The following is a 15876-nucleotide window of genomic DNA, read 5'->3' as shown; positions in this document are numbered from 1 at the left end:
GCAGAGGACTGGTCTTTGCTTCAAAGGCAGCTCAAGAGTGAATTATTTACCAAATTGCACAAAGGGGAGGATTTATCAAGCCCCCTTCTTCCCCAGAGAGGACAAGCCCAGAACTGGAGGACTTTATTACTCTCTGTCGTGGCTGTAAATTATGCCATTCAGATGCTTTTGAAAGCTGCTCTTCAAGCTCTGGATTGAGTCATAAAACTTGATACCTGGGGCCAAATGCCTTGTCCCCCCAGAAGGGTGAGGAAGATGAAAAGCCAGCCATTCTTGGCCAGTGCCACACAAAGCCAATGAGTGCGTAGAAAATGGGGACAGGGAAAAATGTCCTCTGTATAGTTCACCCCTCCTTGGCCTGATGCGCTACTCTGAAAATTTGAATGTTATCATTTGTGTAAGATCATCAAATGCTCCAAAACCTGAATTAGCCACGAGAAAAACACCTGTGGGGACTCCAGACCAACCATGGGTTGTGGTCATCATCTCTGATGCTGAGATGTCACATTCTGTGAATTTCATTAAACCTGCCACTCACCGGGAGGGGGTTTGCTGGGGCCCGATTTCTCCGATTTCTTTGGAGTCAAGGTGCTTTTATGTTTCTGCTTGACTGATGTCTGGTCAATGGCTGGAAGTCTGGAATCACTCTTACATGCAGAACTCTTGGCAGATAATCTTGGTTCGGCCAGGAGCTCCTCCTCACCAGAACTCTACCGAAAATGAAAGGGGTCAGAGTATCAGAGGCCAAGTCTGTCATCTCTGCCGGGCAGAGGAAAAAGAGGCGTGCCAAACACGGCAGCCCCTCCGTGGTGACACTGGAGCATCCTGCCAGCTCAATGTGCCCTTTCGCCAGTGAGATTTGCATGGACTGGATGTATCAATTTAGAAATAATAGCAGAGTTAATGAGTCTATTTGGGAGCACATTATGAGAAGAATGAATTCCTGACCCTTAAGTAATGTGATGACCAATAAACAGCTCATGTTAAAAGCTACATATGAAAGCAGGAGAAACAATCCGTGCGTCTAAACTTCATGCTATGTGCTACCGGAACAGCTTTGGGGGTGAGTAAGGAAGACTGTTCTTTATGTTAATCGTCAGTCATATTCTTGAGAGTGAAAAGGAAGTGCAGATACGTGTGTGGGGACGGAAGGAATGAGCCCTCAGCTTAATACTCTGAATTACTGGGCGCACTATGAGACAGATTAACTTTTTTCAAAGGCTCCTAACTTGTCAGTCTTCTATAAAGAAGTCAGTATAAACCGATGCGCTGACAAATTCTTACTCATGCGGTGTCAGGATATCGCCACAGAGCCTCGCAAGTGCAATAAAGAGTATCCAGGCATTCGGTAGTTTTATACGTTGCCACGCTTACACCCACCAAAGAAATGCGTGAACACGATATACACCTGGTCTCGGAGGGTGATTGAAGACCTGCTTCGAGGTCTTAGGTCTTGGCGATAAAAGGATTTGCCAGGCGTCACACGGCACAACAAACAAAGCCACAGTGTTCCCTCCCCTCCCCCCGGGGGGGGGGCCCTAAGTGCTCCAACCCTGGACAGTAGTCTGGTCCTGGAAAGTCCTCAGACATTGTCATCCTTTGCAGACATGACACGGAGTGGCTCAGTTCATGTTCCCCCCGCTCCCCAGAGGGGGCAATTTGTATTGATCTTGCTCACTCTTCTCCCTGGCGGTGGTGGCATTTCCGTTTCAAGGCTCCTGACTCAGGAAACGACTCCAAATAGCTCTGAATTATTGAGTGCAACTGAAGACAAACTAAACCCTTAAAAACAGTCTCCGACCTGTCAGTCTCCTCCAGGGAAGTTGGGACAAGATTACAGGTGGACAGATCATTATCCTGGGAGATTATAAATCACGTTTGGTGACTTAGAGCTGGGATACAGCCTTCCAACAAATAATTATTGTTTCTCCCTGCTCTTTCAGAAAACAGACCACCCTCAGATAAAGGGACGGAAAAGGAGAGGACACACAATGAGCTGGTTGTTTTCCCTTTTGATTCTGGAGTTTAATAGAAATCCTTGAAAATGATTCCGAAATGTCAAAAGATGAAACAGTAGGCCATTTCTGAACATGAGATAGGCTTTCCATTCTCAAAGAAGGAAGTGTGGGCAAGTTGTAATTATGACGCCTGAGTCTGTCACAGGCAAGAGAGCATCACTCAGCATGAGACAGAATTTCTTCCGCAAACTGCCCCACAAAAACAGCTTACGTTAGTGAATGGATAAGCCTGCTCACACAACCATTTTTCAGCCAGTGGAAGGCAGGAAAGAGGCTCTGGGCTAAGACTACAAATATCCATGGTTACAACATCAGCAGCAGCAAGTGTCCGCTGTTACTGATGGGTCCATCCCTGCTCCCCTCAACCAGGACTAGAATTCTTTGCGTGCCCTGGGTAGTGGTGCATTGAGAGGAGATGGTGAAGAGACTCTTTTTTCAGGTGCAGAGTTTTAAGCCATATTTATCTCCCCTTCACCCATTCATTGTCCCTTTCACTTTAATAGCACCAAAGGCCAATTAAACCATGCCTTTTCCACATGGAATCGTGTGCCTGCCTTCCAAGTATGTCCTTCTCGGGTTCCTGGTTCCATCGACCTTACTTCTAGTTGGTAATCATTCTTGAGTCTAGAAATTACAGCTGGAAGTGGGTGTTTTATCAGTTGGCAACTAGAGCCACACTGGCAAGAGCTATATAATACTTGAGAATGTGCTACGGGGTCTTTGCCTGTTTGCTTCCTTGAGGATTCTTTTTTTTTTTTTTTTTTGTCTTTTTGCTATTTCTTTGGGCCGCTCCCTCGGCATATGGAGGTTCCCAGGCTAGGGGTCTAATCGGAGCTGTAGCCACCAGCTTATGCCAGAGCCACAGCAACGCGGGATCCGAGCCGCGTCTGCAACCTACACCACAGCTCACAGCAACGCCGGATCGTTAACCCCCTGAGCAAGGGCAGGGACCGAACCCGCAACCTCATGGTTCCTAGTCGGATTCGTTAACCACTGCGCCACGACGGGAACTCCCTTGAGGATTCTTAAGCACATCACTTCGACTTTTTGTGTCTTCATTCATATCCTCTCATGTACTCAGCCTTTCTCTTTTCTCATGAAAGCCCAACATATTATTCTTGGGTGCAAAGAAGTTGTAGTAACTCATTCTCACACGATAACATTTAACTCTGGAGCCCAGCTTCCTGGGAGTAAATCCTGGCTCTTTCCCATAGTGACTGGGTGACGTGGGGTTAGGTGGTTAGTTCATCTCTTTGCCTCAGCTCTTCTCACTTGTGAACAACAATACCTACCTCTTGGTGGTTCTGTGAGGATTAAGTGAGCTAAGACACAGTTATAGCCCTTAGAACAGTCCTGCCAGGAAGTTCCATGTAAGTTGTGGCTTTTGCAATTAGCCACTCAGGTTCAGCCATTTAAAAAATTTACTAGCGGTTCACCCAAAACCAATGCAACATTGTAAATCAACTATATTCCAATATAAAGTAAAAATTAAATGTAAAAAAAAGTTAATGCAAAGAAAAAATTTAAATAAGAAAATAACCAGTGAACATTAACTATCTGCTGTTGAAACTAAAAGTAAAAGCCCAACTGAAAAATTCTATTGGGTTTTCATCTATTTCAAAGCGAGATGGACAGCGAGGTGGGGCAGTCCCTACCCCGGACTCCTGATTTCTTCCGAAGGCTGTGTAATTTGTGATAGTCACATACATAGCCGGTTGACATTTATCTAGCCTTGAGAAAAATATGGTACCATATCTCTTTCAGACAGTAAAGCTCTAATGGCAAATACTTAACAACGTTAAAAATTATCAACCAATAATAATTAAACTATGTTGATTTCAAGCTGATTTTAAAACAATGTCTCTTCTTCTTGTAATTTTGAAGAGTAATTACAATTTTCATTTCTTCCCCCATATGGTCCTAAGTTGAAATGTCACATGGAGTTGGAGGCAACAGCACATTGCTATTCCTTTAGGGGAAGAAAATCAGCTCTTTCAAAACCAAAGCCCGAAACATTAAAAACAAAACAAAACAAACAACAACAAAACACCTAAAAAGACCAGACTACACAGTACATGTATAGACTTAAGTGCTCTCTTGGTAATTTGATAAGAAAGTCCTAATAAAGCCACATTAACCAAAGGAAGTTACTTTCAAATTAATACTTTTCTGGAATGGTATGGTTTTTGTACTTAACATCGTCTTTTCTTTCTTTCTTGTTTTTATTTTGCTTTTTTAGGGCAGCCCCTGTGGCCTATGGAATTTCCCAGGCTAGGGGTCGAAATTGGAGCTGCAGCCACTGGCCTATGCCACAGCCACGGCAACGCGGGATCTGAAGACGCATCTGCAACCTACACCAGTACACCACGGCTCACGGCAACACCAGATCCTTAACCCACTGAGCAATGCCAGGGATCGAACCTGCATCCTCATGGATCCTAGTTAGGTTTGTTCACCCTGAGCTACAAAGGGAACCCCTGTATTTAACATATTCTAAAGATCCCCAACTTGCTCTTTTGGTATCATCTGTAATAAAATAGAGATATTACCTTGCCCAGAGCTAGAATCTCTCAAAAGTTCAGAGAAAGACTCACACTGGGAAAAGAAGGGACTTACATTAGGGAACGGAGGGGACACTGGCATTGAAGGTAGCAACTTAGAAACAGTGTGATGGCTCGAGTTAGGTCTCCTGGGAGACAGAGACTGGAGGGTTGGGAAATGGGATGCATCTCCTCAGGGATGTGAGAATGGCTAGATTCTCAAACTGGGCAAGGTGACAATGAACAGAGATGCTCAGATGAGCAGGGAGCCTCAGGTAGTCAGGGACAGAAGAGACCAAGTTATCTTCCAGCTCTTTCCTGGTGGCTCATTTCCAAGACCTCGGGAGCTGGTTCTCAAATGGTCACCCCCTGTGGCAAGGTGCGCTTCTGACCTGGGATTGACGTGTTCAAAACCCATTTTATCCATGTGTCATGTGCGGGGAGGCTGAGCTGAGTGGATCTTATGACTTAGTGTAGAGGTCAGCACAGGACTTGCTGTGAATACGAAGACGGGCAAAGAATGGCGTCAGGCCGGTGCCTGGGCTGTGTGTTTACTGCGCTTGAAATAGAGCATCCTCCTGAGACAGGCGAGGGAACGATCAAGGCCATGAACCTCAAACAGTAACAACATGGGAAGGGTGACCAAGGGACGGTGGGTGCTAAGGAGTCCCTTCCGAGTGCTGTTCCTGGAGTTCCTGTCCAGTGGTTAACAAATCCGACTAGGAACCATGAGGTTGCGGGTTTGATCCCTGGTCTCTCTCAGTGCGTTAAGGATCCAGCATTGCCGTGAGTCGTGGTGTAGGTCGCAGATATGACGTGGATCTGGCGTGGCTGTGGCTGTGGCATCGGCTGGCCTCTGTAGCTCTGATGAGACCCCCTAGCCTGGGAACCTCCATATGCTGCGGGTGCGGCCCCAGAAAAGACAACAAAAATAAATAAATAAATAAATAAATAAATAAAAGAATGCTGTTCCCTAAGTCCACGTTCACATTGTGCCTCAAGCACAAAAACTGCCTTAGGGAATCGAAGGCCACTTGTATAAACAGCATTCTGGATGGGATAGAGATCTTTATTTATTTATTTATTTATTTATTTATTTTTAATTTTTTTATTTTTATTTATTTATTTTTTTTGTCTTTTGTCTTTTTTGTTGTTGTTGTTGCTATTTCTTGGGCCGCTCCCTCGGCATATGGAGGTTCCCAGGCTAGGGGTTGAATCGGAGCTGTAGCCACGGGCCTACGCCAGAGCCACAGCAACACGGGATCCGAGCCGCGTCTGCAACCTACACCACAGCTCACGGCAACGCCGGATCATTAACCCACTGAGCAAGGGCAGGGACCGAACCTGCAACCTCATGGTTCCTAGTTGGATTCGTTAACCACTGCGCCACGACGGGAACTCTGGGATAGAGATCTTTATGGATTCAAGGCATATAAAGTTAGTATGTTCTACCTGGAGTGCTATTGTATCACGAAGCTGGCTCAACATTCTCTCTCCTAGAAAAACTCTAAGGTCAGCAAAGTCCTTGCCTGATCAGGACAGTCTTGAGCTTACCAGAGTGGTAAACTTGAATAGCCGTGAAGAATGGATTAGTAATTGGGGGGGAGGTTTGGACCCAGGTACCACCCTCTCGAATCCAGCTGCTCCCACCTGAGGACCTGGCTGCCAGGCAGGGATGGGCAAGACCAGGGTCAGCAGTGGGAGCCCTTGCTCCCCACTTTGCTACAAGAAGCTTTTAGGAGTTGGCTGGAGTGCCATGTGCCTACATTTCATGGGCACTTGTCTCTACCAGTAACTTCTGCGGAGAACTCTCTCCTGCCCGCCACCGTGTCTCTGATTCTCAGGCTAGGAAACTGGAATGACCCAGCCTGAGACCCTGATCTGAGAGCAACAGTGGCTTCAGTGGTGAACTCTTCATAACGAGTGACCACCATTGGGTCTACTCTCGGAGGAGAGAACTTGCTTCTAGATGAAGAGCCTCTGGGTGAAACTGAGAGCCAAGGCTACTGAAATGGCCAACATGATGTGTGTATGACACTAGCTAGATGTTTTTTTAAAAACACATATTAACCCCTTGGGTGCTGCATAAACTGCTTTTGGTTTACCTGGGTGGTGACGTTAGATTTTTGTGCTTTGGGGGACAAGCGCGTGTGGCAGTCTCTGAGACAGAGTTCTGTGTGGTGGGCAGTGGGTAAGGAAGTAGCGTGTGGCCAGAAAATCGTTGGATTTTAAGGATGTGAACACTAAAGTGTGGTATTTAGTAGCACAAAGAGGCTGACTTCAAGTGGGTATTTTTCAGGTCTGGTTTTCTCCTTCATCTTTTATTTGAATTCATATTCTCCTTTTCATTGAGAAAGATTTGGTCCTTAGATGGAGGACATCCATGAAAACACCTCCTCCTCAAAATAATAGGTGACAGGAGTTCCCGTCATGGTGCAGTGGAAACGAATCCAACTAGGAACCATGAGGTTGCGGGTTTGATCCCTGGCCTCGCTCGGTGGGTTAAGGATCAGGCATTGCCACGATCGGTGGCATAGGTCGCAGACAAGGCTCAGATCCCACGTTGCTGTGACTCTGGCATAGGTCAACGGCTGAGGCTCCGATTCAACCCCTAGCCTGGGAACCTCCGTATGCCATGAGTATGGCCCTAAAAAGACAAAAAGACAAAAAAAAAAAAAAGATTGTAAAGTATGAGAATTAATTGAATTAATTGAAAAGCATCATATGTACCTACTAAGTCTTCAACCTTATGTAAAAACAAGATGCTTACAATGGAGGAGATGCAATTTATACTGAGACAGGCTGAGACCTGGGGTCTGGATCTTTTGCTGCAGGTGCTCACACCTGGACAAACATCTCAAGCAACAAAATACAAAGAAGCTAACAGGGACTTTCAAGAGGACCAAAAACCTACCTGCCACTTTTGAGGAGCTGGGAGCAAAAGCAGGGTACCGCACATGCACCCTGCACACAGCACCACCGGGGTTGGGGGCAACCCTCCTAAGCCACCCCTCTGGCTAGACTCCTAGATGCATCCCTATCCTCACCCCATATAAGGAACCAGCTCGCCTTCTTTGGGGAGTGGGCAAGGAAACCTCTTACTCATTTTTGCTCCCTCTTGCTAGAGGAGCCCCAAATACCACCTTGCCTGAATTTCTTGTCTGGCTTCATCAGTTTCTATTGATCCAGGAAGGCCAAGAACCCTGGTCCGTGATAATACCGTATTAGCAAAATGCAAAACAGCATTTAATGAAGTGATAGATTGGGTGGCACCAACTCTCAATTTCAAAGGAACTCATAGAAAAAGGTGAGAAGTCAAGGGAGGCTTCAGGAAGGAGGTGGTATTTAAAAGGATCTGATGGATCAGTAGGAACCAGCTTAGACTTCAGGCAGCACAGGAGCCAAGTTACGGATGGAGTGATGAACGTGGCTGGATGCTCAGACAGTAAGGCATGCGGCCAGAACAGAGGGTGTGGCGAGGAAGGATGAGAGATAAAGCTGGCTGGCATGGTGAACGCAGATTGTAGGGGGCTCTGAGATTCAGGCAAAGGATTGAAAGTCAATATGATGGAGCATAGGGTCCAACTGAAGTTTTCTGAGAAGCAAAAAATGCTCAACAGGGTATTTAAGATTTACTGGTGTTTCTTTCAGAAGGAGAAAGCAAAGCATCCAGCAACTTTGCCAGTGAAATAATCTTTTTGGCGTTTCAATGGCTTATTTTTATAAAGCATATATCTTTTCTTTATTGCAAAAAAAATGTATGTTCATAATGGAAAAATAAAGACAAAGAGAAAGAGAGAATGTTTAGGATATTTGAAACCCTATTAACCTTGAAATAGAAACTTCTACTAGCTGGGTCTCCATTCTTGCAGACCGTTTTTTTAATGATGGTGATAGATACTACTAGCTTTCCACTGGAATCCCTTCTCAAGTGACAAGTGTTGCAGCTGGGATGTGGCTTCACCTTGAACTGAATGACTCAATTTCCCTTACAATTAGGTGTGGCCTCAGGAGGAAAGTCTCACAAGTGGAGTGGGAGCAGAACTGGGATAGCAGAAGGATGACTTTTTTTTTCCCCCCCAATTCTAACCATTTCTTCTGCCGTATTAGCTAGCATTCTGCTCTAAAGAAGAACCTTCTTTTATTTATTATTTATTTATCTATTTATTATCATCGTGGTCTCAAGGATCACATTTTTTGATGCCCAAATTGCACCGAAACAGGTGTTTGGGAGTTTGTTCAAGTTTGCTCTGGACTTGACTCTTGGAGCACGTCTCTGCTTTCTGGTCCATAGAATTTTCAGAGCCTCCCCTTGCCCTTCACCTGGCTCAGTCCTAGAATCAGCTATTTTTCCAATGAGCTTTGGTTCCTTTTAGTATAGAAAGGTACTTAGAAATTAATATCTGCATGCTATGTGTGTTCATTGCTACTGGAGGGACATTGTTTCTAAGGCCTTTCCGTGGAATTCAATAGAAATATGTATTTAAAAAAATCATGAGTTCACAGAAATGTTTCTAATTGAAATTTTAACACTCTGTGGGGGTTTTCCCTTCCTTTTTTTTATATTTCTATCTTTTTTTCTCATAGTTAAAATCTTTACTACTTAGTTCTATTAATATATTAATTCATTTGTTTTACTCTGCAATAAACATGAAGTAATTTCGGAATCACAATACAAATATTACTTTAAGAATAAACCAGGAATTCCTATCGTGGCTCAGTGGAAATGAATCTGTCTAGTATCCATGAGACACAGGTTTGATCCCTGGCCTCGCTCAGGGGGTTGAAGATCTGGCGTTGCTGTGGCTGTGGTGTAGGCTGGTGGCTACAGCTCCAATTCAGCCTCTAGCCTGGGAACCTCCATATGCCTCAGGTGCAGCCCACACTCACACACAAAAGCAAGGTAGAAGCCCTATGTTGCTTGAATCAAATTATATATATCAAAAAAGAATAAACCCACTAAGAAAAATTTACTCTTTCTTGGCAATTGTTTTGGTCTTTGTAATAAATTCCCATTGAATAGATCTATCTATAATTATTTTTGTTGGTCGTTTGGGTTGCTTCCAATTTTCTGCTGTGATAAGTGGTGCTATGATGAATATTATCATATATTTATGCATATCTTCAATTATTTCTTAAAGCTCCCAAAGCAGGAGCAGGTTAGAAGTCTCGAAAGATTTAAAATTCTTTGTTCCCAAAAATCGTCCTCCAGAAATACAATGCCAGCTTACATTTCCAGATGTACATGCCAGTTTCTACATAACTTTTCCAACTACATATTATCTTTTTAAAAGAGTGCCATTTTGGGAAAAGACTATACTTTTAATTTGTAGCTTGTATGTAATTTTAATTATTAAACATTTATTTATCTCTATCGATGTAGAATCTATATTCCACATATTTCTAAAAAGTGTATGAATCTACTTAAAAGTTGAACTCAAAACAGTGTAAAAAATGCAAAAAAGAAATGGCAAAAGTAATTTATGGTGAAAACATCTAGAACAGTGGTTGACTGAGAAGGATAAGCACATAGAGTGAAGGAAACTTGAAGGGGGTTTGGGTTACATGCATTTATCAAAAATCATTAAATACCACTCTTAAAATTTGTTTAATTCAGTGCAGGTAACTTTTACCTCTAAAATAAAAACTGAGGAAAAAAAGAGGAACCACAAAACCACAAACAAATATTCAACTCGAGCAAATGATGTAAATGCTGAAGTTTTCTGGGGGGCAGAGTACTGATGTCTGCAACTTACTTTGAAATGCACCCAAACACAAGTTGGGTCAATGGATGGATCAATGGCTAGACGTGTGATAAAGCAAATACAGCAAAATAACAATTCTTGCATTTAGGTGGTGGGCATGTGGATAGTCACCATATAATTCTGTCAACTTTTCTGTCTGTTTTGAAGCTCTCAGAGTAAAATATGGGGTGGGGGGGAACAGAACTATGGCTCTAGGAATATGGATGCTGCAGGGTTGCCGGGTTAAACTAGGTGCTATGTGGGAACGCTGCTCGTTGTCTTTTGTGTGGTTCAGAATAAACACTGAGTTCCTTAGGTTAAAAAAACTGCTCCCTTCGTGATATCAGCTGGTAACAGGAAAGTCAATGTGAGATAAATTTTAAAAGCTATGTCTTCTCTTACACTTGGTGCTTTGGGATGAGCAAAGAGTTACACTAATAAGGAAAAGGCAACCTAACTCCCCATATTGGGAAACGGGAAGGGAGTCAAGCAAAGACTCTCCCTTACAGAGCTTACAGACTAGGAGGGGAGGGGGATCATTTAGCCAAATAACGATTAAACAAATGTAAAATTACAAGTCATAAATTTAGAGAAAGGAAATAATTAGGCAACCACAAGGAGACAGGGGCGAATCTAGCTGGGGGAGGGGGCGGTTGGGAGAAACCTCCTTGAGGAAGTGGCCTGAGCTGGGATCTGAGGCCTGATGGGAAGGCAGGCTGAGGACCTCAAGGAGAGGGAACAGCATATGCAAAGACTCCTAGCAGGAGGCAGCCTGGCCCATAAGAGAACCCAAAGCCAGTGTGTGGATGAAGCACTGGGGGGTAAGGAGGGCCAGATCTGATGGCTACCCGATGAGGTCTGGTCCCCACGCTGAGAGCCCCCGAAAGCCATAGAAAGGGTTTAATTGGCCAATAAAGTGACCTCAGTTCCATAGGTCAAATCACTCCACCCATGGGGTGGAAAGTAGGATTTGGGGGCGGGAGCGGAAGTGTTCAGAGGCCTCTGCAGACACTTAACTAGGCCGAGGCAGAGAAGAACACCCAGGTGGATTAAAACGCCAAGTCAAATGGATGCGTCTCAGTGATGAACTGAATATGATGGCGAGGAGGAAACTGTCAGATTCCGAGGATGCCGCACAAAAGGAAGGAAGAGCAAAGGGCCAGACTGGGAACTTTAGTGCCGGGCCTGTTGATTCAGAGACATCCCAGGAGAAAGTACAGAGTAAACAATGGGATGTTTAGATCTGGAGGTCAAAAGCCTGGATGGGGTTGGACATGTGGATTTGGGAGTCATGGCAGGTGACATCTTAGGCAAAAAACCTGAGGAGAATGTCTGAGCAGCGTGTCTTCGGGGTGGGGCACGTATATGGATGGAAAAAAAAAAGCACATCTTTATTTCCACTCGCCCCTAACTGAAATCTAGCAGGATCTTTCATTTCATTTATGCAGACAGGCGACAAACCGCAGTAGTCTTAGCAGCACCTCTGATTTGTCACTAATCGAAATCACAGATATTTTCACATTTCATTCAACTCGTTGCAGAGGTCTCAAAATACCCATTCCGCCCATCACGTGTTGTTGAATGTGTTAATAAAGGAGCACGTACATCACTGAGTCACAGATTTCTCAAAATGTTTTGATGACTCTTTCAATAAAAAGTGGTTTCCTTTGAAATCCGATGCATCTTATTTTATGCATTTGAAAAGGTCACTGTACGAAGAGAGGTCATCATTATTGCCTAAGAGGCCCAGGATGCAGAGACAGGAGAAGCCCAGGTATAGAGCCAGAAGAGCGGCAAGAGGGAGGAATCCCAGGCCCCAGGGCCCGGGGAGGAGCAGCCAGGACAGAACCAGGAGAACGTGGCTTTCGGGAAGCGCAGGGACGCAGCGTTTCAAGGAGGAGAAAGCGGTCAGGCGCGTCACAGCTGCCGAAGCCCCGGAGGGACTGAAAGAGACCACCTGCGACAGGGACTGTGAGGCCTCTGACCAAGAGCCATTTCTGTGGCATGACGTGCGTGGCCGCCAGATTGCAGTGGGCTGAGTTGGGAGCAGGAGGTGGGGACACGGAGTCAGTCGGCGTATATAATTCTTTGAGACCTTTGGCTATTAAAGAAGGACTACGTGGAGGGGATGTGAGCTCTGGGAAGGGCTGTTCTCGTTCTTTCTTTTTTTTCTTGTATCTTGTAGGAGACCTTAGCGCATGATTCAGCGCTGATGGGAGGGTTCTGGTACGGAGTTGGAGATGCAGGAACGGAAGGGGTGATGGATGGAGTAGGGTCCTGAGGAGGAGCTAGGAGGTGGGGTCCTGAGCAGAGGTGGGGAGGTTTGTAACTGGGAATTAGGGGAGGGGGGTATAGAAGGAAGGGGGTCGGTGGGCTGGGGAGCTGCGAGCTGAGGAAGCTTCCATCTGAGGACCACTGTGTTGTGGGGTGGAAGAGGGGATGGCTTGAAGACTGGGGAAAGAGAAGACGGCTTGAAGTGGCAGAGAGAATTGACCAGAGAACCTGGGCAGCAGGGGAGAGTTCCAGGAGGTTGGTGGCTGTGACCTTCCAGTGGTACCATTTTTCAAAGTTGGGTGATTTTTCTTTTCCCCAGCAATCTCCAGGGGCCTGGGTGCAGACCCAGAGATTGTGGAGGGGCAGGATTTTGCCTGAGAGATGTGGAAAAAACAAAGGGCAAAGACGTCTTGGTGGATGATGCAGTCTAGGATGTGCTGTTGCGGAGGGTGCTGAGTGGAAGGGAGGGGGGCACTTGAGATGCCGCGGGAACTAAAAAGCCAGGGTGTGGCTGGATCATCCGGGGGATGCTGAGGTCATCTAGGATTGTGGCTGGAGATCAGAAGATGAGGTGGACAGAGATGGAGCTATGGCCAGTCTTCACTAAGAGAAGAGTGTCCAGGAGACAAACGGGGGTGATGCCGGGGAATGGATGGTGGAATAAAACCGAGTAAGCCTTACTGGGCAGTGTTTCCAACAGAGCCTGGGGAGCGGTGTCTGCGAGTAACATCGGGGAGCAAGGGGGCACCCTCCTGCCTTCTGATCCTGAGGAAGGGGTGTGGGAGGGATGTGAAAAATGCCCCCCTGACCCCCGGGAGGGGAGCTGTGATGTACATCCTGTGCTGCAGGGAGACTGGATGGCTCCCCTGTTCCCCAAATGTGCCCATCTCTCCCTGACTTTGGCTGTTCCTTCTGCTTAAAAAGGTCTGCTCTCCCTTGGCTCCCTACCCCCTCTCCCAGCTCCCTGATACCTGACCAAGTCCCAAGATCCAGCTGAAAATCTGCATTTCCACCAAGCTTCCCCAAGTTTCCCCTGCCTTCTTAGCACACTCATCAGGTGCTGTCTTGAACTGCAGGCATTTGTGTGACGTCTTATTTCACCCACACTGTAAACTACCCAGGGGTGGGGTGGGGTAGGGCTGGGGGCAGGGGCACAGCTTATTCATTACTGTACCCCCAGTACCACCTAACACAGTGTCTTGGACACCAACAATGTATATAATTTGTTAACAAACAAAGCCATTGTTATTAACAAAACAAAAAAGAAGGTTTCAGGATGAAATGCTGTGTTTACAGATTATGTTCCATGCAGGTATGCACCTGCACAGTCATGTCTCACAACTGAAAAAAATGTAAATTTTGATATCTGAATTCTAATAGGTTTTGAACAAGCTTTTTGGTTTTAAAAAGCAATTAGAGTCATTTTTTTTAAAGTAGGGGATTTTAATAAGATGTTGCAAACTAAAATACATAGCACCACATAAAATGTGAAAAAAGCTAGTTTATAATAATCTTCTCTCATGCAATTTCTGAGCTGGTGAGTTCAATTAACACAGGGAACTCTTTGGGTTGGAGATCACCGGTTCCAACAATTTTCCTGAGCCAGGATAACAACTGGTGTTTGTTTCACCCGGACAGTGCGGCAGAATCACCCCATGGAAGGATTGACTCTAGGCTGTCTTGCTTATCTGTTGAAAAGGCAGGACAACGTTCTGGAAGCAGGTTCAATTTAAACTGACAGTTGCCCCATTTTCTGGCCATGCCCTATTTTAAAATTACCTTGTGGAACTCAGGCAAAGCAGAGAAATGAAGGAGAAATGAGGCGTTGCTGGCTTCGCCCAGACACCGTTATTATTCGTTTGCGCCATGACTGCAGTGAAAGGCCTCCAGGACTTTGGTTTGGCCACAGAGGGGCCTGCCCACCAGGGATTCTGATTACTCCACAATCTGGTCACAAAGGAAACCTCCAATTCTGTCTGGTGAGTTATCTGGCAGAACGTTCCGCCACAGCAAGATGACCTCTGATAACGTACGAGTGGGTCCTGGGTCAACTCTGGACGTTTCCTCTGTCCATGGAGAGCCACTTACATCTTTGGGTTCTTGCCTGCCTGTGACAGGAGGGACTTACTCAGGGCTTTAAAGAAGCCACCTGCCCCTTTGCAGAGTGGTAGGCCAAGGAAAAGGACACTCTTTAACTGGCTATTCTGGTGACCAGCAGTGAGGAGCTTTCCAGATGGTTGATTGCAATGTCAGTCTTCAAACCCAAACTGGCCCAGTGCATGGTGGTGGTCTTAACAAACCACACTCCTCTCAGGGATTTCAAGCCACGCCAGGGAAGGTTCACTGCTGCCCCCCCCCCGCCCCCCATAATGGTACCCATCTTCCTCTCTCCCTCAGGGGAGGAGTCCTGCTCTGGCTGTTGTGGCTACATCGCTATGGCTTCAACATGCACAGGTTCCTAAAACATTCTTGTGGCTGTCAACCATCAGACACTCACCAGAGCTCCTGTTCTGTGCTGGGCACCGGAAACACAGCAATGCACAGCACCTGCTCTAGCGCGGCTCCCAGCCTGAGGCAGATGGGAAGATGTCCTGGAAGGTGGACTTGAACCCACAGGGTGTTCTGGGGATACATAGAAGGGACAAAAGCAAAGCCCCCTGACCCCCTAGGAGCAGCTCTGGAAACTCTTCCCAGAGGACGTGCCCTCGGAGTTGAGGGTGAGGCCATCAGACACTTGGCTAAGGTATTTGAACTTGACCCCAAAGACAATGGGGAACCACTAACAAACTTTAAATAGAGGAGGAACATGATCCAGCTTGCTTCCAGAAGGATCCCTCTTACTGCTGCCTGGAGGACTGGCTGGAAGGGACGAGGTTAAGGCAAAACCACCGGGGAAATGGCTGTCAATAACAAAAAGAGACAGGCCTGCAAAGGGAGGTGCTGGCTGAGACCCAAGAGGGAGGAGGTGAGACAGTCCAGCTTTGGTGTCTGACGGGGCTGTCAAGTCTGAGAAGCGGCAGGAGGAGGAGTCTAAGATATTTCCAGAACGCTGGCCTGGACAGAAGTAAATTCAGGAAGACGAACCATTAGAGGGGAGCAGGCCACGCACCGGGGGGCTTGTGGGACACGCCGTGGCAAACAGGTAAAATGGAAAACGAACTCGAACTGCAGTTCCCGCAGAGGCGCCCCCTTCACACCGCAGGCTGCGCGGTGCGGCCCCAGGACGCACCCTTTGGGCTCAGGCGCAGGTGCAGAGCCGCGTTATTGCTCGGGCGCCCCTGCAGGGCGCGGAATCTGCGC

At 46.3% G+C, this 15876-nt stretch overlaps 1 protein-coding gene and 1 long non-coding RNA gene across 7 annotated transcripts in view; one reads left to right on the top strand and one right to left on the bottom strand.

The window, feature by feature from the left end:
• MARCH10 (membrane associated ring-CH-type finger 10) overlaps positions 1 to 15876 on the bottom strand; it is an 82531-nt gene that overhangs the window by 45949 nt on the left and 20706 nt on the right. The window contains exon 4 of the mRNA XM_005653890.3: positions 539 to 710. Within this exon, the coding sequence (XP_005653947.1) occupies positions 539 to 710 (172 nt within the window). The remainder of the gene's footprint in view (positions 1 to 538; positions 711 to 15876) is intronic.
• The window catches only part of LOC110256164, a 65709-nt gene that overhangs the window by 45813 nt on the left and 4020 nt on the right, over positions 1 to 15876 (top strand). The gene's annotated exons all lie outside the window — the stretch shown is intronic.

This window comes from Sus scrofa, chromosome 12 (genome assembly GCF_000003025.6).
Source record: "Sus scrofa isolate TJ Tabasco breed Duroc chromosome 12, Sscrofa11.1, whole genome shotgun sequence".
Classification (NCBI taxonomy): Eukaryota; Metazoa; Chordata; class Mammalia; order Artiodactyla; family Suidae; genus Sus; species Sus scrofa.
This window is presented reverse-complemented; position numbering and strand designations above follow the sequence as displayed.